This window comes from Castor canadensis, chromosome 12, assembly GCF_047511655.1.
Source record: "Castor canadensis chromosome 12, mCasCan1.hap1v2, whole genome shotgun sequence".
Taxonomy (NCBI): Eukaryota; Metazoa; Chordata; class Mammalia; order Rodentia; family Castoridae; genus Castor; species Castor canadensis.
In genome coordinates, this window is record NC_133397.1 from 85,154,290 (window position 1) to 85,173,541 (window position 19,252).

General features: G+C 41.8%; 1 protein-coding gene across 7 annotated transcripts; it reads right to left on the minus strand.

Annotated features, from left to right (window-relative positions):
* Positions 1-146: 146 nt before the first annotated feature.
* Positions 147-18,591, minus strand: Lyg1 (lysozyme g1). Of its 7 annotated transcripts, XM_074050351.1 has the most exons (7): positions 18,471-18,589; positions 14,351-14,427; positions 7,663-7,756; positions 5,086-5,190; positions 4,079-4,269; positions 608-740; positions 147-422 (listed from the first exon to the last, which is right to left on the minus strand). In XM_074050351.1, the coding sequence occupies exons 3-7, from the start codon at positions 7,703-7,705 to the stop codon at positions 304-306; spliced, it is 591 nt and encodes a 196-aa protein (XP_073906452.1). In that variant the 5' UTR covers positions 7,706-7,756; positions 14,351-14,427; positions 18,471-18,589; the 3' UTR covers positions 147-303. The 7 variants fall into 7 exon arrangements, with proteins under 7 accessions (XP_073906452.1, XP_073906453.1, XP_073906451.1 ...); XM_074050352.1 differs by lacking the exon at positions 5,086-5,190 and having other exon boundaries at positions 18,471-18,591; XM_074050350.1 differs by lacking the exons at positions 14,351-14,427; positions 18,471-18,589 and adding an exon at positions 11,728-11,762.
* Between the last annotated feature and the right edge of the window lie 661 nt (positions 18,592-19,252).

Below are 19,252 nucleotides of genomic sequence, written 5' to 3' on the forward strand. Positions count from 1 at the left end.
CTGCACTTTTATTTTCTGAACCTGGCAGTGGTAGGATTAATTTCACAGAAATCCACATTACCACTAACATCTGTAGAGATATCTTTAAGGAGACAAAGCTCATAGTGCATGCCCCACGCACACACAGACACACACACACCAGAACACAGAATGTAAGTAATAATTCTTTCTTTAATGTGATTCATGTTACTTCGACAACCTTCAGGTCAAACTCAGATTCCCTGTAGACCCCCCTGGCTAGATTTAGCTGTGGGACAGTTGAGGCCTCTTGTATGACAATGAACTTGGGTTTCATCTGAAGTGCTAGAAGCCATGTTGCTTGAAGTATTTGGCTCTTGCGAGGACATCATTGCAGAAGTCACAGCTCAGGTCCTGGCTGCTTCTGACAAAGCCCGGACCCCCACTGTAGGCACAGAGACCACCTGGAATTCATGTGACAGGTTAATCCAAACTCAGAAGCCCCTGCTTACTTCAGGATACTCAGATTTTCTTGTCTAACTGTGGTGTGGGGGAATCTGGTGCAGTGCATTACATTTGTTCCTATTGATTCCCTGTTGTTCCTATTGATTCCCTGCTTGAAACAACCAACCAGTGGCATTATACATACCTCTCAGGTACTGGTCAGGGGTCCAGGTTGGAAACCTGGTCTGGATTTCTTTGATTCTAGCAGTCAGAACCTCAGTTGCCTGGGAAACCTGGGGCTCACTGATCCAGGATGTGGGAGCATAAAAGTTTGAGTCCTGGAGGGAGGAAAGCAAAGGAAAAAGCAGTGAGCTAGGTGGGAGAGGGGTGCAGCTTCATGAGATCAGTGCTGCTTTGTTTTTCTCCTTCCACCTTTGGAGGAACCAATGCCATCTTTCCCTGAAGATTAAATTGTAAAGCTTCTTAAACTTATTAGGGTGTCTGTTGTCTAAAACACAAAAGATAAGTGTTGGTGAGATGTGAAGGAATCGGAATCTTTGTGCAATGTTGATGGAAAACAGTGTGGAGATTCCTCCAAAAATTCAAATTAGAAGAACCATATGATCCAGCAATCCCATTTCTGGATATTTACCCAAAAGAATTGAATTCAGGATCTCACAGAGTTAGTAGCACTCCTATGTTCATTTCAGAGCTACTCCTAATAGTCAAAGGTAGAAACAACCTGAAGTCCTTGACAGATGAGTGGACAGAGAAAATGTGATCTATCCATGAAATATTATACAGCTTAAAAAGGAGCGCAATCCTACAATGTGGGAAGCGGATTAAAGCCTCTGAGAACTGGACACAAGCAACGCTTTTACCTGCAGGCCAAGATAGGAACAGCCCTCTACCACGAAACAGGGAAAGGCAGAACAGCTGAGTCTCCTAAGCTGTGTTCAGAGAAGCAGGAATGCAGGTTTCTCTTGTTACAATGTCACGCCCCTCCCTGTGGCTCCCCTCTGTTTGCTGCTATAAAAGACCCCTGAAGGAGGAAGAGGGGCTTTTTGGGCTTTTGCCTTTTGGGGCTTTACTTTGGGCTTTTAGACTTTTTACTTGGCTTTTGGCTTTTTGCTTTGGGGGACTTTTTGCCTTTGAATATTGGGAAGAAGCTTTTACTTTGGACCTTTTGGTGTAGAGAGCTTTTGGAAGGGAAAAGAATTATTGAAGGGAAGAATTGCTGAAGGGAAAAGAATTGTTAAAGGGAAAATGCTAAAGAGGGGTTGATAGAAAGTCTGCACCAAGAGCTTTAACATAGGCTTCAGAAAGCAAAGCTGAGAAAGAACTTCATACATAGGCCTTAGGAAAACTAATGCTAAAGAAAAGCCAAAGAGAACACGGGATAGCGCACAGTGCAAGTCTAAGGACCGAGACCTTAAGAGATATGCATATGCAGGTCGTAGGCAAGGCTGTTTGCAAGTTTGAGCACTGAGGCTTTAAGAGAGCTAAAGAACCCAAACATTGTATGCACATGTGAATAAAAAAAATAATAAAATAAAATAAAAAAGAGACCTAAAGAGATGAGATAGTGCAAGCCTGGGGGCAAAGACTTTAAGAGTGATTAAGCTAAAGATAAACTAAGAGCAAACATGGGAAGTGTGAGCCTAAGGAAAGAGGTTTTAAAGAACTACAAGGAGCAAGGCCTTAAAGAATCAAGAGAGAGAAGATAAGCAATGATGATTGTGCATCTCCAGCCAACCGTACAACACATGTGACCCCACTGTCTGTCTGTCTGTCTATCCTGTGTCTCTTCTGAGTCTCCAGTCACCCCCCCCTCCAGTTAAGCCCAGTTAGGTCCAGTAATAACCAAGGAGTGAGAGAGAAAACCTCGCTCCAGCAAGGGAGGGAGCGTGAGAAACAGCACCCCCTTTGCTGCAATATGCACACTCTAGATGAACCTTCAGGACATTATACTAAGTGAAATAAGTCAGCCACAGAAAGATGGATGCTTCATGTTTCCACTTTCATGGATTATCTAAAATAGTCAAATTCATACAAGCAAAGAACAAGTTGGTGGTGATCAGAGGCTAGAGGGAAGAGATATGAAGAATTGCTAATTAACACATATAAAATTTCAGTTTTGCAATAAAACTTTTCTAGAAATCTGATGTACAACATTGTACCTATAATTAACAATACTGCATTGTACAATATTCTATTTTAAGTAAAACCTATTAAGATGGTAGACCTCATGTTAGCTGTTGCTACCAAAAAAAAAAAAAAAAAAAAAGTAAGGCTACAGCATTTGGGCTAAGGAAAAAACAAGCAGTCATTTCACTGTTGCCTCAGTGCCATGGAGACAGGTGTAGTTGGAAGCCAAAGATGATTGAATCCATGTAGATACCAATGTGATGTTCTCTGTCAGCGCTGCAAACACAACCCCCACGTAGGCCAGGAACAGGTTTTCCACCTGTACTTTAATACTCCTTCCAGATGGCCTAACGTTCCTTCCAACCTTTCTTTATGCACCTTTGGTTTCCGCTTCCTCATACATTTCACCATATTTAGAGGAAATGCCTGAATTTAGGAGATTCTTACTCACCTTCAAAGGAGATGGATTTCTCCTTTTCCCAAGAACCAGATTTGGCAAGCAGGGCAGTGGAAATGATGCCAGCCCTAACACGACAAGATGTCCTTGGTCCCAGTTCTGCATTTTCCAGTGTGAATTTACACCAGTGACTCCCCCCTTGGGAGTCCACTTGCTCTCTGTCGAGGATGGATTATGTGCCCACTATCTCATCAGATTATTGGATGGGTCCCCAAATCAAAATGAGATAGAATATTTGAAAGAACTTTTAAATTGTAGGTTTATATAAAGTACTCATGGGACGTCAGTTTAAAGACCATTGAGCAGTAATTTTCCTTAAAGCTCACAGGGTCCTCAACAATGGTCTAAGATGTAATAAGAAAATTGAGCTTCACTCTGACCCTGGCCATCACCAGTTCCCCAGCACAGAGTTAATCCAACAGTGGGATGTGTCCAGTTCCCTGAAAGTCTCTATCTGGCGAGTGATATCAGGCAGAATTAGTGCCAAAAATAAGACTCAGTCTTCAAAACTAAGAATTGTGTAGGAAGAAAACAAGGAAAAAGGAATTTAGTATTTGCTTATTGAGAATCTACAGATACCAGGCAGTATTTCACTGAAATCATAGTATTTTAAGAATGGCATTTTAGGGTTGGGGGTATAGCTTAGCCGTAGAGTGCTTACTAGGCCCCAAGTTTGATCCCTAACACCACAATTTAAAAAAGAGGAAGAATAGGATTTTATAGGTGGGAAAACTGAGGTCCAATGAGGTAAGACAGTTTATTTAAGGTCACATGGCTAGAAAATAATGCGGCAAAGATGCATTCTGTGATTTTTCTCCCGGGCCACTTCCACATTACAAACTTAGAATAGGTGCCCTGGATAGTATTCTAGAAATACAGAATTATTTTCTTTGAAAACAAATTGTGGGTCTAAATGAAGCAGAAGCGGTGCTACCTGCTTCTCTTAGGTAGAGCTGTGGCTCTCACAACTCGAGGCAGCACCATTATCTCAACAAATCCATGATGGCATCTCCTCGGAGTTGTGCCGTGAAGCAGAAAGGCCACACATCAGGTCGACTGATGGAGAGTTACCTGCACTCTGACTCCATCACCAGCACTGCCCACGTTGACCAGAACATTGCCACCCTGAGACTCCCTGGACAAGACACCAGCAATCACTGCAGGATCCACGCAGTATCTCCGGCCAACATTTCGCATTATGGGTTGATATCTCACCAGATATGGCATGTCCATCTCAGCCAGCCTTTCAGAAGCACGAACTCCTGAAGCAAACACGAAGGAAGGATGCAGCTTGATGTGACTTACACTGAACCAGAAGCCCCAGGAAAAAGTACACGCCAAGGATCTGCGTAGCAATCCAGATTGAGGAGCTGAAGTTTTGGTCCTATATCTGCAGTGACTATACCCTGCCCTGAGATTTGGCCTCTCTTACCATGAGCTTGAGTCTGTGTCCCATGGTCTCCTGAGGCAGGCGTCCTCTGTGCCTCCCAGTCCCCTCTGGCTGTGCTCTGAGGGGATGCTCTAACCCTCCCAGGACAATTCTGTAGGCATGGACATCATGGATTCTACCCAAAGTACCCTTAGAGAGAGTTATCTTGTAAAATGTGCAGTTTCCATCTATCATCTACAACAAACCCACCATGTGAAGGAGAAATTCCCCTAAACCCTTCAATAGATCGACAGAGTTTTTTTCTCTTAACAGGTTTGTTCCCAATTGCCATCATTCCATTCCTAAGTGACATGAAGAAATCATGTAAGTTCAAACGTTTAATATGAATGCTGCATAAAGTGAAAGCTTATACTAATTTACATGGCTAGCCTTACTTTCTAAGTACTTTTATGACTTAGGAAGCACGCTTATCCCATTGTATTGATCAGACTTTACAACACTAGAAAGACTTACTCCAGTTTCAACAGGGGCTCAGGGAAGCTAATGACTTGTGCAAGAAGCAGAGCCAGGACTCTTGACAATATCTTTGGACCCATAACTCAGTTCTCTACCCCCCACTCTGTGGTGTGAAGTTGTGAGAAACAGCAGGAGCCAAGAGGGCAAGTGTAGGCACACAGATTGTAACTACCGCAGTAGGTCAGGCCATAACGTCTTCCAATCCCACAAGATGCTCCTGGGGTAGACAGGGTTCGGATGTTTCCATAGCAACCCCAGTTGCTGCTTTCAGATAAGTCTGCAGATTGAGGAAAAGTTCAACCCAAGTCACTGAACTATGATAGCTCCCATCATCCTGCTGTGAATGAACTGGCATTAATAAGAACAACTATAACAAAAATCAGTAAGAACAAGAAGTTTACTCTGGGCTTCAAATTCTTTTGAAATTTAAATTAACAGTATACTAAGAAGTAATCACAGCCACCACGTTGATTCTGAATCCCCACCTTCTGTTCTATAGAGTAGACAGGAGGGACTATTGGAGAAGTTGTACTCTGCTGTCTGGTGGCTGTCTTGGAACAAATCAGATTATCTATACCTTAGTCCTCATATTACCTCCTATAGGAATTCTCAGCACTTCTCTCCACAATTCTCCCAACTCACTGGTCTGAGAAGCTATTCATATTTGCTCTGAAGAAACATGTGTTTATTTGTTTATGAAAGAAACGTGTGTTTTAAAGCCTAAGTCTCCACCCAGACTCAAAGTACAGGCATTGTTCAGGCACTGGAACTGGGATCTCAGTGCATTTTTGGTGGAGGCCTAAGGTTGCAAAGAGGAGACAAACCCAGGTGAGGCATAGAACTATGTCTCTATCTGGGGGTTCCCTCTTTCTGCTTCTTCCTTTTATTTTTTTAACATCTTCCTCAATCGGCCACTAACATTCTAGTCATCATGGAAGGGGAGATGTTTCAGACACTACTTAGATTTCACAGAGGCCAACAAAGAGAAGGGCATTCCAGAAGGAGGGTGGAATGTATATTTATAATATACAATCAGCCCTCCATATCTGTGAGTTCTAGATCAGTGGTTTCAACTAACTACAGGTCAAAAATATTTGGGAAAAGATTGTCTGTGCAGAACATGTAAAGACCCTCTTTCTTGTTATTATTCACTAAATAATACAGTACAACAACTATTTCTATAGCATTTGCATTGTATTGGGTATTATAATCTAGAGATGATTTACACAGGAGGATATGCACAGGTTATTTGCATACACTGCACCATTCTATATAGGGGTTTGAGTGTCTGAGAATTTTGTCTTGAGCTTTAGAGGGTGTTTGTCCTGGAACCAATCTCCCATATCCTGCAGATTCTGAGGAAGGATTGTAAATTTACAGTTCACCCCAGGAGCAGGGTGCAGGAATGGTAACAAGATACCTTCAGGGAATTGCTCCTTCTGAAAATCATCTCATCATTGTAAGCCTGTGAGAATTCCTCATTACAGTGCTTTTAAATCTTGTTTTATTCTATAACTAAGGTAGGTGATAGCATCAAATTGTAATGATTTGTAGATTGTTGGAAATACATTTGCATATCATATGTGTCCTGTATGTTTACATGAATGCATTTTTAGATTCCATGTTCTTACTAACAGCTTCATGGAATTGACATCTGAAAATACTTTATTTTGGAATAAATACTTCTACTTTACAAATTTGGGATGCATAATCTGAGAGAAATGTGAAAAGAAAGACCTGGTCTTTCTGAGAATACTAAAAACAAGCCAATGTGCTCTTGTTAAGGATTTTGTTGGTGATGGTGGTAGTAGTTTTTTGCTTTTTTGAGACTGGGTCTGTCTGTGTAGACCAGGCTAACCTCTAACTTGCCATCCTCTTGCCTCAGCCTCCTGAGTGCTGGAATTACAGGTATGTACCACCATGTCTGACATTTTCTCTTTACTTTTTTTAATCATTGAACTTTTATCTGTACAATGACGACAAATAATATAGCTGTTGATTTTATCATTGCTGCCTGCCTTGTGGACCTCTCCCTAACTATGTTATATGATCATCAAAGTTCCTTATATTCCCAGTGCTTAGTACATCATAGGAAGTTAAAAATATTTGCTGCATGAATGTATCAATCAATAAATAAATAGATGAATATATGATCCCATCTGGGAAACTTTTTAAGTTTAGAGCCAGGAAAAGTTTTGCTTCTCCTAAGGAGCTATACTTCCTCCTTTTATTTACCAAAAACCAAGTACTTTCACTTTTTGTTCCAGTCACAAGGAACATGGGACCAAAGTCAGCACTCAATGGCAATAGCTGTATAAGCATTGGTGGTTAGGCATAGTCACATCTTGATTCCTTTGGTACTAATTTTCTGTTCAGATTATGTTAGTTTTATTATGTCAGCCACTTTAATCTTTCTATGGAAACATATAATCTATAAATAAATTCAATAAATACTTTTGGTGAAAGAGTGTTTTGTAGTGGGCAATGAGCAGTTATCAATGGTGAATATTTAACATCTAGCCCCAACCAATGCTCTTGTAAGCTGACCCTGAATTCTAGGGAACCCCATCATCTCCTGGGACATTTGGAGAAAGACTGCTTGTCAGGGGTTGTTCCTAACAGGATTTAGTGGCTGTCTTGGGGGAAAAAGATTTTCCCTCTACAGTTTCAAGTGTCAAGGTACCAGGATGTATATCTGCTTCTCCTTTCCATTTCCAAGATCATTTGGAAAAAAATGAAACACACTCACCGGTCAGGGCCAGAAGGCCCAGAAGCAGCCACAGTGCAGACATCTGGAGGATCTGGCTCTACAGAACTTGAAATGCTTTTCAATCAAAATTAGCCTGAAGATGCGAAAATGTCAATCATCACCGTAACAGCACATACTGTTTCTATGGGGGGAGTGAATGGAACAAGTTTCCCTATTACTAAACTAAGAAAATTAATGATTTGAATCACAGTGGAAAAGCAAAGTAGGAGAAGTGCTCCATCCTTTCACTGAACTCTACTCAGCCCACAGGCACTCACATAGAGTCAAGATATTGAGTACTAATTATGTTAATAAGTCAAGATGCCTTGAATCTCAACACTGAGAAACACAAAGACCTGTCTCAAGACCCCCAAAAAGCAACTTTTTGATTCATGTGTCTTATCCCAAGAGTCTTTTCATTATCAAAACACAATATGAAAAAGGGAATTTTGTGGTGGTGATTTTTCTGAATTTGAATTCTTTTCTCTTTAGATTAGAGAAAAGGCCACACTTTCCTCAGTGCTTTGGAACCTAGACTGATTCTTTGATTTAGACGAAGGAAAGAGTTGGAGGACATTCCCCATTGCTTATCCTACACTGGGCATCCCACACTGCCTTGGTCATCTTGAACCATGTTCCCCATTTTCCTGATGTAAGACTTCAGGGCTGGAACCTAGGGAGGACGGAGAGACAAGTCCCCAGGAAGTCAGGTCATGGGTAGGGTCCCAGGATTGAACACACAGGTGCCTGCTAGACTACAGAACTGACAACCAGTCACCAGCAGTGAGAGCATGTGTTCCTATTCTTTTTTTTTTTTTTTTGGTGGTACTGGGGTTTGAACTCAGGGCCTCACGCTTGCTTGTCAGGCACTCTACCACTTGAGTTCTTACTCTTTATTTATTATCCCGGTCATCTCCACACTAATAAACAAATGCCATCCAGAACAATTCGCAGTTGACCCCAGGGAATGCTGGAGGGCTAGCTCTCTGCCCTCTACTCTTTACCGCTCACCAACTCCTCTCATGGTAGGGTATTTTCTATCATATTTCCTGGTCAGCCGAGCCTGGAGACCTGTCATTTTAAATCATTACTATCATTACATGAAGAAGCCTGCATATAAACCTGGCACATGGCACTCTCAGAGTGTTTTTCTCTTTCCTTTCTCTCTTCCTCCCCCAGAATTAAACCCACATGCTAGGCAAGTACTCTACCACTGAGCTAACTCTCAGGACTCTTTCTTTTTTGTTTCAGGGTTAGACTTACAGGTGATTTCTTCCAAATACCCAGGATGAAATGATGTTCCCAGATGGAGAGGCATTAAGGAAGGCATTTGCGATCCATCTTTTTTCTTTTTTCTTTTTCTTTTCTTTTTTTCCCTGCAGTACTAGGAAATTAATTCAGGGCCTTTTGTTTGCTTGGCAAGTGCTCTACCACTTGACCTTCATCCCAGTCTTTTTGCTTTTAGTTTACTCTTGAGATAGGGTCTGAAGAGACCCTGAGATTTTGCCCAGACTCTTGGGACCTTGATCCTCCTACTTTTTGCCTCCCAAGTAACTATGATTATAGTTGTGGGCCACCACACCCAACCCAATTATCTTCAGTTATACCAGGGAAGAAAAAGAAGCAACAATGGGCTTCTTATATGGATGGACAAGGTGTTCCATCCATAAACACAGCATATGGTACAACCCAAACTTCATGGTCCAACTGTACAGATGCCAAAAAGTACTCTCTGTTTAGAAAGGATTGTTGAGGCATCACTGGAGTGTGCTATGGAGTATCATTGGTTACTTATGACTAATTTGTTAAGACCTCCTATGGCTCCCTGCACTTGAAGCCTTTATGGAAACATCAGGCCAAGACAAATATGGTGTCTTGATGTCAAACATAGTATCTACAGTGGCACTGGTCTTCTCCTAAAGAGCAAAACAGTAACAAGCAGCAAAGGAATATCAACAAGCTGCAACAATAGGCCACCCTGGAACCTGAGAACCAGGGCATCTCTCAGGGATAGTTCAAGTTCCTGGTGGCCTAGATCAGAATGTCTTCCTCTACCTATATTCTTTCCACTGAGTACCTTGTAATTTACATTGTACAGATTTGTAAGGGATAAGGACTATTTCTTCCTCTGTTCAATGTTTTTCATGGTCGTTCCTCCACCAGAGAACTCCCATTCCTTCTTTCTGAATGCTCTTGACCGTGAACAATAGCATCCCTGGTCCTTGGGGCCTCCAAGCAGCCTAGTAATGTGCTGTATCAGCACTCTGATGTGCTAGGACACAAAGATGACCCTGCCCCATTGTGTCCCCCAAGCTGATCTTGGCAGAATTGAGAACTGCTCTAAACATCTACACTAGGCTTACTGTCCTAACTGAGCTGTATCGCCACCTTTGCATTGTTGCTAAAGTATCTCCCCATCAGCCTGCTCCCTCTGGGCTGACAGATTGTTGCAGAAGCATCTCCTCTTAGCCACACCCCTCTTGCCATTCTGTTCTTCCCATCCTTGCTCACACTCGCAGAAAACAACCTAGCCCATTGCCTTGCAGACTGCTTTGGACCAATTGTCCTTAAATTAAAATGACAATAGCAAGCCAGGTGCCAGTGGCTAATGCCTGTAATGCTAGTTTTTCAGGAGACAGAGATTGGGAAGATCAAGGTTCAAAGCCAGCCTGGGTAAATAGTTTGCTAGACCTGATCTGAAAAATATCCAACAGAAAAAAGTAGAGCGCCTGCCTAGTAAGTGTTGATGCCCTGAGTTCAAGTTTCAGTACCATAAAAAAAAATATCCAACAGAAAAAAGTAGATGCCTGCCTAGTAAGTGTTGATGCCCTGAGTTCAAGTTTCAGTACCATAAAAAACAACAGCAATAGCAGTCAAGTGTAAAATTCTTCTGCCTCGGATTGCATTTCCTTGAGAAAAAATTAACATTTTAGCATAAACTATAAGGCAGCAACATGACAGCTCTTTTTTTGTTGTTTTGGGTCTAACTAGGTAGCCCAGGCTGACCTCGAACTCCCTGTACACCTGCCTAAACCTCTTGAGTGCTAGGATTATTGGTGTTTACCATCACAACTCATTTTAAACTGTCACTTTTTGCAGATTGCATATGAATATGGCCCATAAAAATGTGTAGTTGCTGATTTTGAATTGTAAGCCATAATTACCAGCCCAGAAAGACTTACAAAGTTTGGTCAATTCTTTTCCCTCCTTACAGGCAATAGTTCCCTTGTTGGGGAGACTGTTCCCTGAAAGGGGTCCTCTTTTGTCCATATATCACTGTGCCTGCCTTTTCTCAGTTTGCCCCTTTGGGTTTCTTAGAGTTGAAAACTCCAGGAAGGCTCTTGTGCTAGAGGCTTGCTTAGGAATATCCACTTCAGAAAGAAGATCAAATCACAGAGACTTGGTCCTTTCTGTTCTATCCATAGGCTCTTGAAGCACAGCTGTCTTTTCACTCTGCTAGATAAGGCTAGAGCTGTTGCTCATATTGGCTTCAGCTCTCTCACAGCTTCCAGAGAAAATAGGACACTGGCATAAGACTGACACTTACGGTGTTGGCAAGATTGAGCATGAGAACAGGGAAGAAATGTACCATTTGGCAAAATGCAAACACTTTGGTCTTTTGGCTTTGAATTAACAACAAAAAAAGGACACCTATTTGACCTGTTAAATGCACACATATTTTGTTCTCACATTCTTTGACTACACATGCACAAGAATCCAAAAGAAAGTGTATGTTTCCGTTAAAAGAAATCTAAAATTCTATAACTATTGTAATGAACAAGAAAAAAACTGTTCTGTGAGGTACATGTCTTTTAAAATTGAGTTTTGACTGAGGGTGTAGTTTGGTGGTAGCCTAGTATGCACAAGGCTGTAGATCCTCCAGCCCTGTAAAAATCAAACCAAAAAGTAAAACTTAAGTTTCGTTTCAAGACCCTGAAGAAGTCAGATCTGATCTGACTTTTCATATTTACTCGGCAGCTGAGACACAATCATTACCAAGCAGAGTATACTGGATTTTCCATCCACAATAACCCAGCAAGAGTTCCACACCTGTTTTGTACTCACCTGTCTTCAGATAGCTCTTGTCCTTAGAATCAGTGAGTCCACAGCACTTATATAGAGTCCCTGTCCTCCTTCCCCTTTTTAAAAGTGTTGACCTCATCCTTTTATGAGATTTATGGCTAAATCTTGTAAATTACAGTAATAATCATAATAATTACTAATACTTTGAACTTATATAGGGCCTTTTATTCAAGAATGTCCCGGCATTTTTCAAACATTAACCAGTTAGCTCTTCACCACACCTCAGAGAAAAGATCCTAATTGTAGGATTACATTAGCACTTTTAGGCCCAGCATTTGTCTTTATTCACACCTATTTCTGGGAATGAGACTAGGTGAGAAAACAAAAAAGGAAGGAATGGAGAAAAAGAGAGGCAAAAGAGGGAAAGGAAAGAAGGGGAAAAGTGAGACAAAGGAGGGAGAAAAGACTGAAGGAAGGAAGGAATGAGGAAGGAAGGGGGAGGGAGAAAGGAAGGAAGGAAGGGAATTAGTAGTGTCAGAAACTCTGTCCATATTTGGCATGAGCGGAGCTTCTAGATTAAGGGTCTCTGATTCAGCATTCCCAGCTCAAGACTGTGGGGGTTAGGATTTTGTTTTTCTCTACCCATGACAGAGATTGTAAGGCCACAAGGCAGGGCACTATGAGCAAGAATCCAGTCTTGGATACCCAGGGAGTTCCTGAACTCTAAATTTTGGAGGAGTGTATGGGAACATTAGGCTCTTATTTGTGGTTGGCCAAGTTGGGCTAAGTGGTAGAGAAAAAATATACCCTGCTAAAAACCAAACGCTGGACCCCCAAAATGGAACCCTTTCTCTCTACTTTGTTTAGCAATGACTAGCACACATCAGCAATTAAAATTTATTACAGTGTGAGGAAATTTGGGGATGTCCTGGCCGCATCTACAAAGGCACCATGTCATCAACACTGAGGCTCATGTTAGCGTCCTGGAAACTCCTCTCTGGTCAGTGGCGAGCATGTTGCCTGGCAACAGCTCCACAAAAAAGATAGTCACCTAGCTAGACACTGATGGCTCACCCCTCTAATCCTAGCTACTTGGGAGGCTGAGATTAGGAGGATCATGGTTCAAGGACAGTCCAGGCAAAAAAGTTTTTGAGACCCCATCTCAACCAGTAGCTGGGCATGGTAGCACCCATCTGTCATCTCAAGCTACAAAGGAGGTTGAGGTCAGAAGGATCATGGTTCCAGTCCAGTCTGGACAAAACTTTTGCAAGACTATCTCAGTAGAAAAAAGCTGGGCATGGTTGCAGGCTCCTGTCATCTCAGTGACACCAATAAGCATAAAATAGGAAGATCAAAGTCCAAACAGGCCTGGGCAAAAAGTCAGACCCTGTCTCCAGAATAACCAGTGCAAAAAAAGCGGGAAGTATTGCTCAAATGGTAGAGCACCTGCCTAGCAAACGCAAAGCCCTGAATTCAAATTCCAGTAAAAAAAGAAAAGTTGTCCACCTGTGTCCTCAGGTTTGTTTGGTTCTCAGCCAGTTCCTTTATATATGCGTATACTTACCAAGGATTGTTTGTTTGAGGTTAACCTGGGCAATTAGTGAGATCTTATGAAGGCAGGGAAGGGAAGGGAGGGGAGATGGGAGGGAATTTTGCTTTACCTGGACTTAAGTAAGACCAAATAGACCTAGCTTGATATTACCTGCCATGCCCCAGGGCCAGGAGAGCAGTTACTGCTACCCACTTCCATTTTCATGCCTGTCTCACTTCACAAACACAGTATCCTCTACTCATTTTGAGTTTGTGTCTCAAATGAACTCAGTTTTCCAATTCTCACCGTAAAGCCAAATTCTGTGTTGTGTCTGTCCAAAGGATCACAAATTAATTACCAACAGCCTCCAAAATGAATACAGAATTTTATAGAAAATTACCATGAGGAGCTCCAAAAAAAAAATCATTCCACATATTATAAAACCAAACTTCCTAGAAATCCTCTTTGCCCATCTATCCTCCCAAACTGTCAGAAAGTACCTGATCCCACACAGAGGTTTCTCCTCTAAAATGTCTCCTAAACAGTATACTCCTCCCCATTCTTCTTAGGTTGAAAGTACCTATTGATCCTAACCCATCTTTGGCAAATGCTTCCTCTCCTACTCCTTGTTTACTCATTTCAGCTGATGGATGAGGAAGGCAACTCCATTGGGAATGGAGGGGCTGAACTGGGAACCCAGGTCTAGGCTGACATCATCCCATGGATGCTGCCCTCACAAGTGTTTGGCTCTTAATTCTGAGCAATCCCTTTCAGGCAGGTGCTTCCTGGATTCTTGCTTCTTAAGTCTCCTGTCCTACTCTGTTTGTCCATCCAACTTCAGTCTCAAGGGGAGCTGCCATCTTTGGTTACCATCCAGGTCTCTGAGAGATTTTTTGTTTTCAGTACTGGGGCTTGAATTAAGGATCTCCACCTTGAGCCACTCCACCAGCCCTTTTTTGTGAAGGGATTTTCAAGATAGAGTCTCAAGAACTATTGGCCCAGGCTGGCTTCAAACCAAAATCCTCCTGATCTCTACTTCCTGAGCAGCTAGGATTACAGGCATGAGCCACTGGCGCCCAGCAGAGGTGGCTTCTTATTGACCCTGCTTCTCTGTGATGACTTTGAACTCCTCACCTGCTGCATCTGGGCCCCCAGTCCTCAGAATCCCAGTGTCCTTAGGGATCAATCAGAAATACAGCCTCTTGGGTACTCTGCAGAAAGAAGGAAAGTCATATTTGGGTTTTTAAAAGTGTACTATGGCTGCTGATTGGACTGGAGGTGAAAATGAGAGAAGGGACTAGTTGGGAGACATCGCAGAAGACCAGGTGAGGGATGCCGATTAGACTAGGGCTATGGTTAAGAGAGAGAGTAGACATGTTGGCATCCATTTTAAAAGTAGAGTTTGCAGGATTTAGTGTGAGACTAGATGCAGCGGATGAGGGAATGGACAAGTCTATAAGCTCCTGTTAGAACGGTACTGAGTCTGAAATGTTGAAGACAGGACAGATTTACCAATGTAGCTTAAAAATTCAACTTTAGACATAGGAATTTTGCATCATTTCCCCTGTGGAATTGTTCCCTATTTTTAATTCTCTGCAACATAGGTGAGCATCATGAGGGTAGTCACATTACAACATGAGCTTGCCTCCTTGGGCATAATCTCTCCCACCAAGGATGGGATGATGTCCTGAGCTGGCCCAGAAAATAGCACAGAACCAAATTGCTGAACTGATGAGTGGAGTTTAGATTCATTGATAGTGGAGAACAAGAATCAACAATCTATAACCTAAGGGCCACCACCTGTTTGGTAGATAAAGTTACATTGGATTGCTGCTCAGATCATTCATTTACATATTATCTAGGGATTTCATGCAACAACAACAGAAGTGAGACCAATTGCAACTGAGAGACCACAGGGCCCTTTGGGGAAAAACTTTACTAATCCCAAATCTAGTATCTGTTTGATCTAAGGAACAAAAAATATTTTTTAGAGATGAAGTAGCTGCTCATGAAGAAGGAAGAAGCATCTGAGGACAAAGTTCCAAATGGCCTTGAGGTACCACCATGTTCCTGTCCTCAAGTTCAGTTGAGATATCCCAATTACCTTACACTATATTCCTCTTTTTATTTAAACTAGTTTGAGTTGGGATAATGTTATTTGCAACTAAAGGGCACTATTATTTCATTGACATATTTATTCATTTATTGGAGTGAGATTTTTCTCACTCCTGTTACTACTGAACCTAACTGGGCTAACGGGATGACTTGAGATGCAGAACAGACAAAGAATAGACAAACAGATATGCAGAAAGTTGAAATCAGGTGTGTTGTGTGCTTGGATGGAGACACACAACTGCCTCGTTTTACTTCTTTTCTCTATTATTCTCTTCATTTACTTTGCTTCTTTTCTCCTCTATTCCTTAAGGCCTTCCTTCTAAAGTCTTTCTTCTTTTCTATTCTTTAAAGTCTCTTTCCTTAGACTTGCTCTGTCCCGTGTTTTCTTTAGCATAATCTCTCTTTAAGTCTTTGCCCTCAGAGTTGCACTGTCCCATGTTCCCTTTAAAGTCTCGGTGCTCAGATTTGCACTGTCCCATCAGACTTGCACTGTCCCATTGTTTCCCCCAATCGCTAGCATAACTCAGCAGCCCACCAGTCAATCCACTCTCCCATCAAAAAACCTCCTGTCTTCCTTCAGCGAGTCTTTTATATACAGTGGTAAACAAGGAGGTGGAGCAACAGTTCTCAGGGAGGGGCATGACACTGTAACAAGAGAAACCTGCATTCCTACTTCTCTGAACTTAAGCAACTCAGGAAAAGCAGCTGTGCTGCTTTTGGCACTCTTCTGTGGCTGGGACCATGCCAAACAGCCTGACGATTATTGGGCATAGCTGTGCTTATGTCAAGTTCTCATAGGCTTCTCATAATCCACTCCCCACAATTAATCTCTCATTCGTTCTTTCAAAAATTTCCTGGACAACATTCTCTGTGTTAGGTACAATGCTGGGGATGGGTGATATGGTGGTGAACAAGACAGCCACAACCCCTGTCTGCATCAAACTAATATTTCAATATAATGCATTGGGTTTCAGGTGCTGTTAGTCATTCAAGTAAAGATGTCACAATGGGAAGTGCAACTCAAAAACGAGGTCCAGATTGAAGACTACAAATTTGGGAGTCATTGCTCTTTAGAGAGATTTAAAGATAGAAACAGAAAGCATTGCCTGTAGATGTCAAGTGAGAAAGAAAGTGTGGTCATGACCAATCCCTGAGGAACTCCAGTATATAAAGGTTGGTAGAGAAAAAAGGAAGGTTTGGTAAAGAAGAATGAACAAGAAAACCCAGTAGTGTATGAAATCATGGAAACCACTGTACAGAAGTAAATTGTTTACTTGTCAAATGCTATTGAGAAGAAAAGGTGATTCCATTTCCTGTGCAGGGAACAGGAAATGTTTCTCTCTTTTTCTCTCCCCCCTCCCCTCCTTGTCTGTACTTTATCCTGTTATACTAAAATAAATCCTTGCTTCGAGGAAGAAAGAGGATGAGGAGGAGAAGAAGTAGAAGAAGAAGAAAGGATGAGACTGAGAAGAAATCATTGAATTTTGTTACATTTTGTCACTTGTTAACCAGGCAAAAACAATTTTGATAGAGGTGAATCAGGATTTATTTTGCTGAAAGTCACTAAAAAGTTGACTCAAACTGACTTAAACACTAAAGAGGCCCAGTGCTGGTGACTTATACCTGTAATCCTAGCTACTCAGGAGGCAGAGATCAGGAGGATCATGGTTCAAAGCTAGCCTAGGCAAATAGTTTGAGAGATCCTGTCTCAAAAATACCGATCACAAAAAAGGGCTGGTGGAGTGCCTCAAAGTGTAGTCCCTGAGTTCAAGCCCCAGTACTGCAAAAAAAAATAATAATAATACTAAAGGAATATGATGGTATGATTAGCTAAGTCCTGGGTTTAGCCCCCAGACAAGAGTAGAGTCCAAGATGGAGTCAGTTTCCCCCAAAGTACCTAAACAGAGTCAGGTAGATATACATAAGCCAAGGAAAATCAGGTTAGTTGTCAAGAGAAGAGGAATGGATATCAAGGAAGCAATGGACACGACACAACAGAGAAACAGGACCAGATGGGAGGAAGAAGATTAGTGAATGGGAGCGAGGTAGAGGAAACAACACATGAAGACAACTCTGAAGAAGTTTGGCTGTGCTGAAGAAAAGAGAGATAAGGTGAATTAGAGATTTTTTTAAAAGCAATTATTTTTTTTAGAGGCAAGCATTTTATTATTTATTTTTTATAAGAGAAGCTACTAGAGCAACTCTGAACACTCAAAGGAGGGGCCCAGACGAAGTTGAAAATTCGTCAAGAGAATAAGAAAGGTAGCAAAGTTTGCATGAAGATGAGAAGGGTGAGGGCTTGGCTTTTAGCGGGAAAGGGGGCAGAGTGGCCAAGAGCACTGAATTTGAAATCTGAAGGATCTGGGTGACTGTGGGCAGGTTCATGCTTTGAGCCTGTTTCCTTGGGTTTTATTTTATTTATTTATTCATTTGTTTGTTTTTGGCAGTACTGGGGTTTGAACTCAGGCTCTCACACTGGCTAGGCAGGTGATCTACCACCTGAGTCACTCCACAAGCCCTATTTTATGTTGGATATTTTTCAAGATAGGGTCTCACGAACTATTTGCCTGGGCTGGCTTCTAATCATGATCCTCCTGATCTCTGCCTCCTGATAGCTAGGATTACAGGTGTGAGCCACCTGAATTATGCTCTTTTATATATATCTATGTGTCTAGTACTGGGAATTGACCCCAGGGACTTGCACTCTACCACTTGAGCTACTCCCTTTTGTTTGTATTTTGTTTTGGAGATAGGGTCTTGCTCACTTTGTATTCCTGCCTCTTTTTCTGAAGTAGCTGTAATTATAGGTCTATGCCACCACTCCCAGCTTCCCTTGGCTTTTAAAATGGGGAGATGCTACCATCTCAGGAAGTGTTGTGAGAATTAAATAAGACAATATTTGTAAGTGGCTCAATGGTATTTTTAAGCTTTATTTCAAACCTTTCCTGTTCTCCTTCCAGTCCTAATCAACTCTAGGAACTCATTTTAAGCCAGTAACAAACATCTGGTTAGGCATGACATTATTTTTTAGGCCCATGGGACCAACTGACACACTAAAGGAAAGATAGAGGGAGAGAAAGATCATATAAGTTTATATTTGCAAAGGTTATTTTTATCTAATAGCCCCCGTGTTCCTTACCAAAGAATCTTCAACAGTCTTTGTAGAACCCTTGGAAGGTGGCAATTAAACGTCCTACTGACCAGAACACTGGATGCCTGGAAAAGAATGCTGTCAGCAGCGTCCTCTTCCCAGATAGGAAGTACCAACATGTCATTATTCCCCAATCATTTTTGAAAGCTTTATTAGGTCATAGGCAGTTCTGGTCACAAAAACCAGGAAGCAAGCAGAAGAAAAGAAGTCAGAAAGAGCTGGCTTTGGATACCACTGATTTGCTTTGTTTTATTGTGGAAATCATCGAACTTCTTGCCTACTTTTTCTTTCGGCAAAACAGGAAAAACATTCCAAAACCAAATGAAAACAGATTTTCCTACTTAGCTCACTGGAATAGGCTAAATTGTTTTCAACTAAGAGTGTGTGAAAATAGTCTCTTTGAATTGTCACCATTTTAGGGTGTGCTCTGACATACTCCCTGAGAAGAAGTTCAACTGTGCCAATCCTAGGTGACCTGTCCTGTTGCATATGTTAGAGTTAAGGAATGTTCCCAGTGACATTTTACAAGTGAGGCAGACACTGTGGTACACTCTGGGGAAAAGCCTGCCTTTCCTAGACACAGGTTTGGGACATAGTGTGCTAGCTCACAGCACAAACCAGTAAATTTGGGGTGTGGCATGCACTCACTCATTTGGTAGGCAGACTCAAGAGGACTTCCTTGTTTCCATATCTTGGAAAGATATTGCCAGCGTTTTCTGAGAGCAAAAGAAGGAATGTATCTGGTCTGATGTGCACCTATAGAACCTGTG

Excerpts from the sequence above, each read along its gene's own strand:
- Lyg1 (XM_074050351.1), bottom strand. The coding sequence starts at position 7,705 with ATGTCTGCACTGTGGCTGCTTCTGGGCCTTCTGGCCCTGACCG. Across the intron at positions 4,270-5,085 it reads TTATGGCCTGACCTACTGCG|GAGTTCGTGCTTCTGAAAGG; the intron begins GTAGTTACAATC and ends TGTTTGCTTCAG. Across the intron at positions 741-4,078 it reads GTGATGGAGTCAGAGTGCAG|GACTCAAACTTTTATGCTCC; the intron begins GTAACTCTCCAT and ends TCCTCCCTCCAG.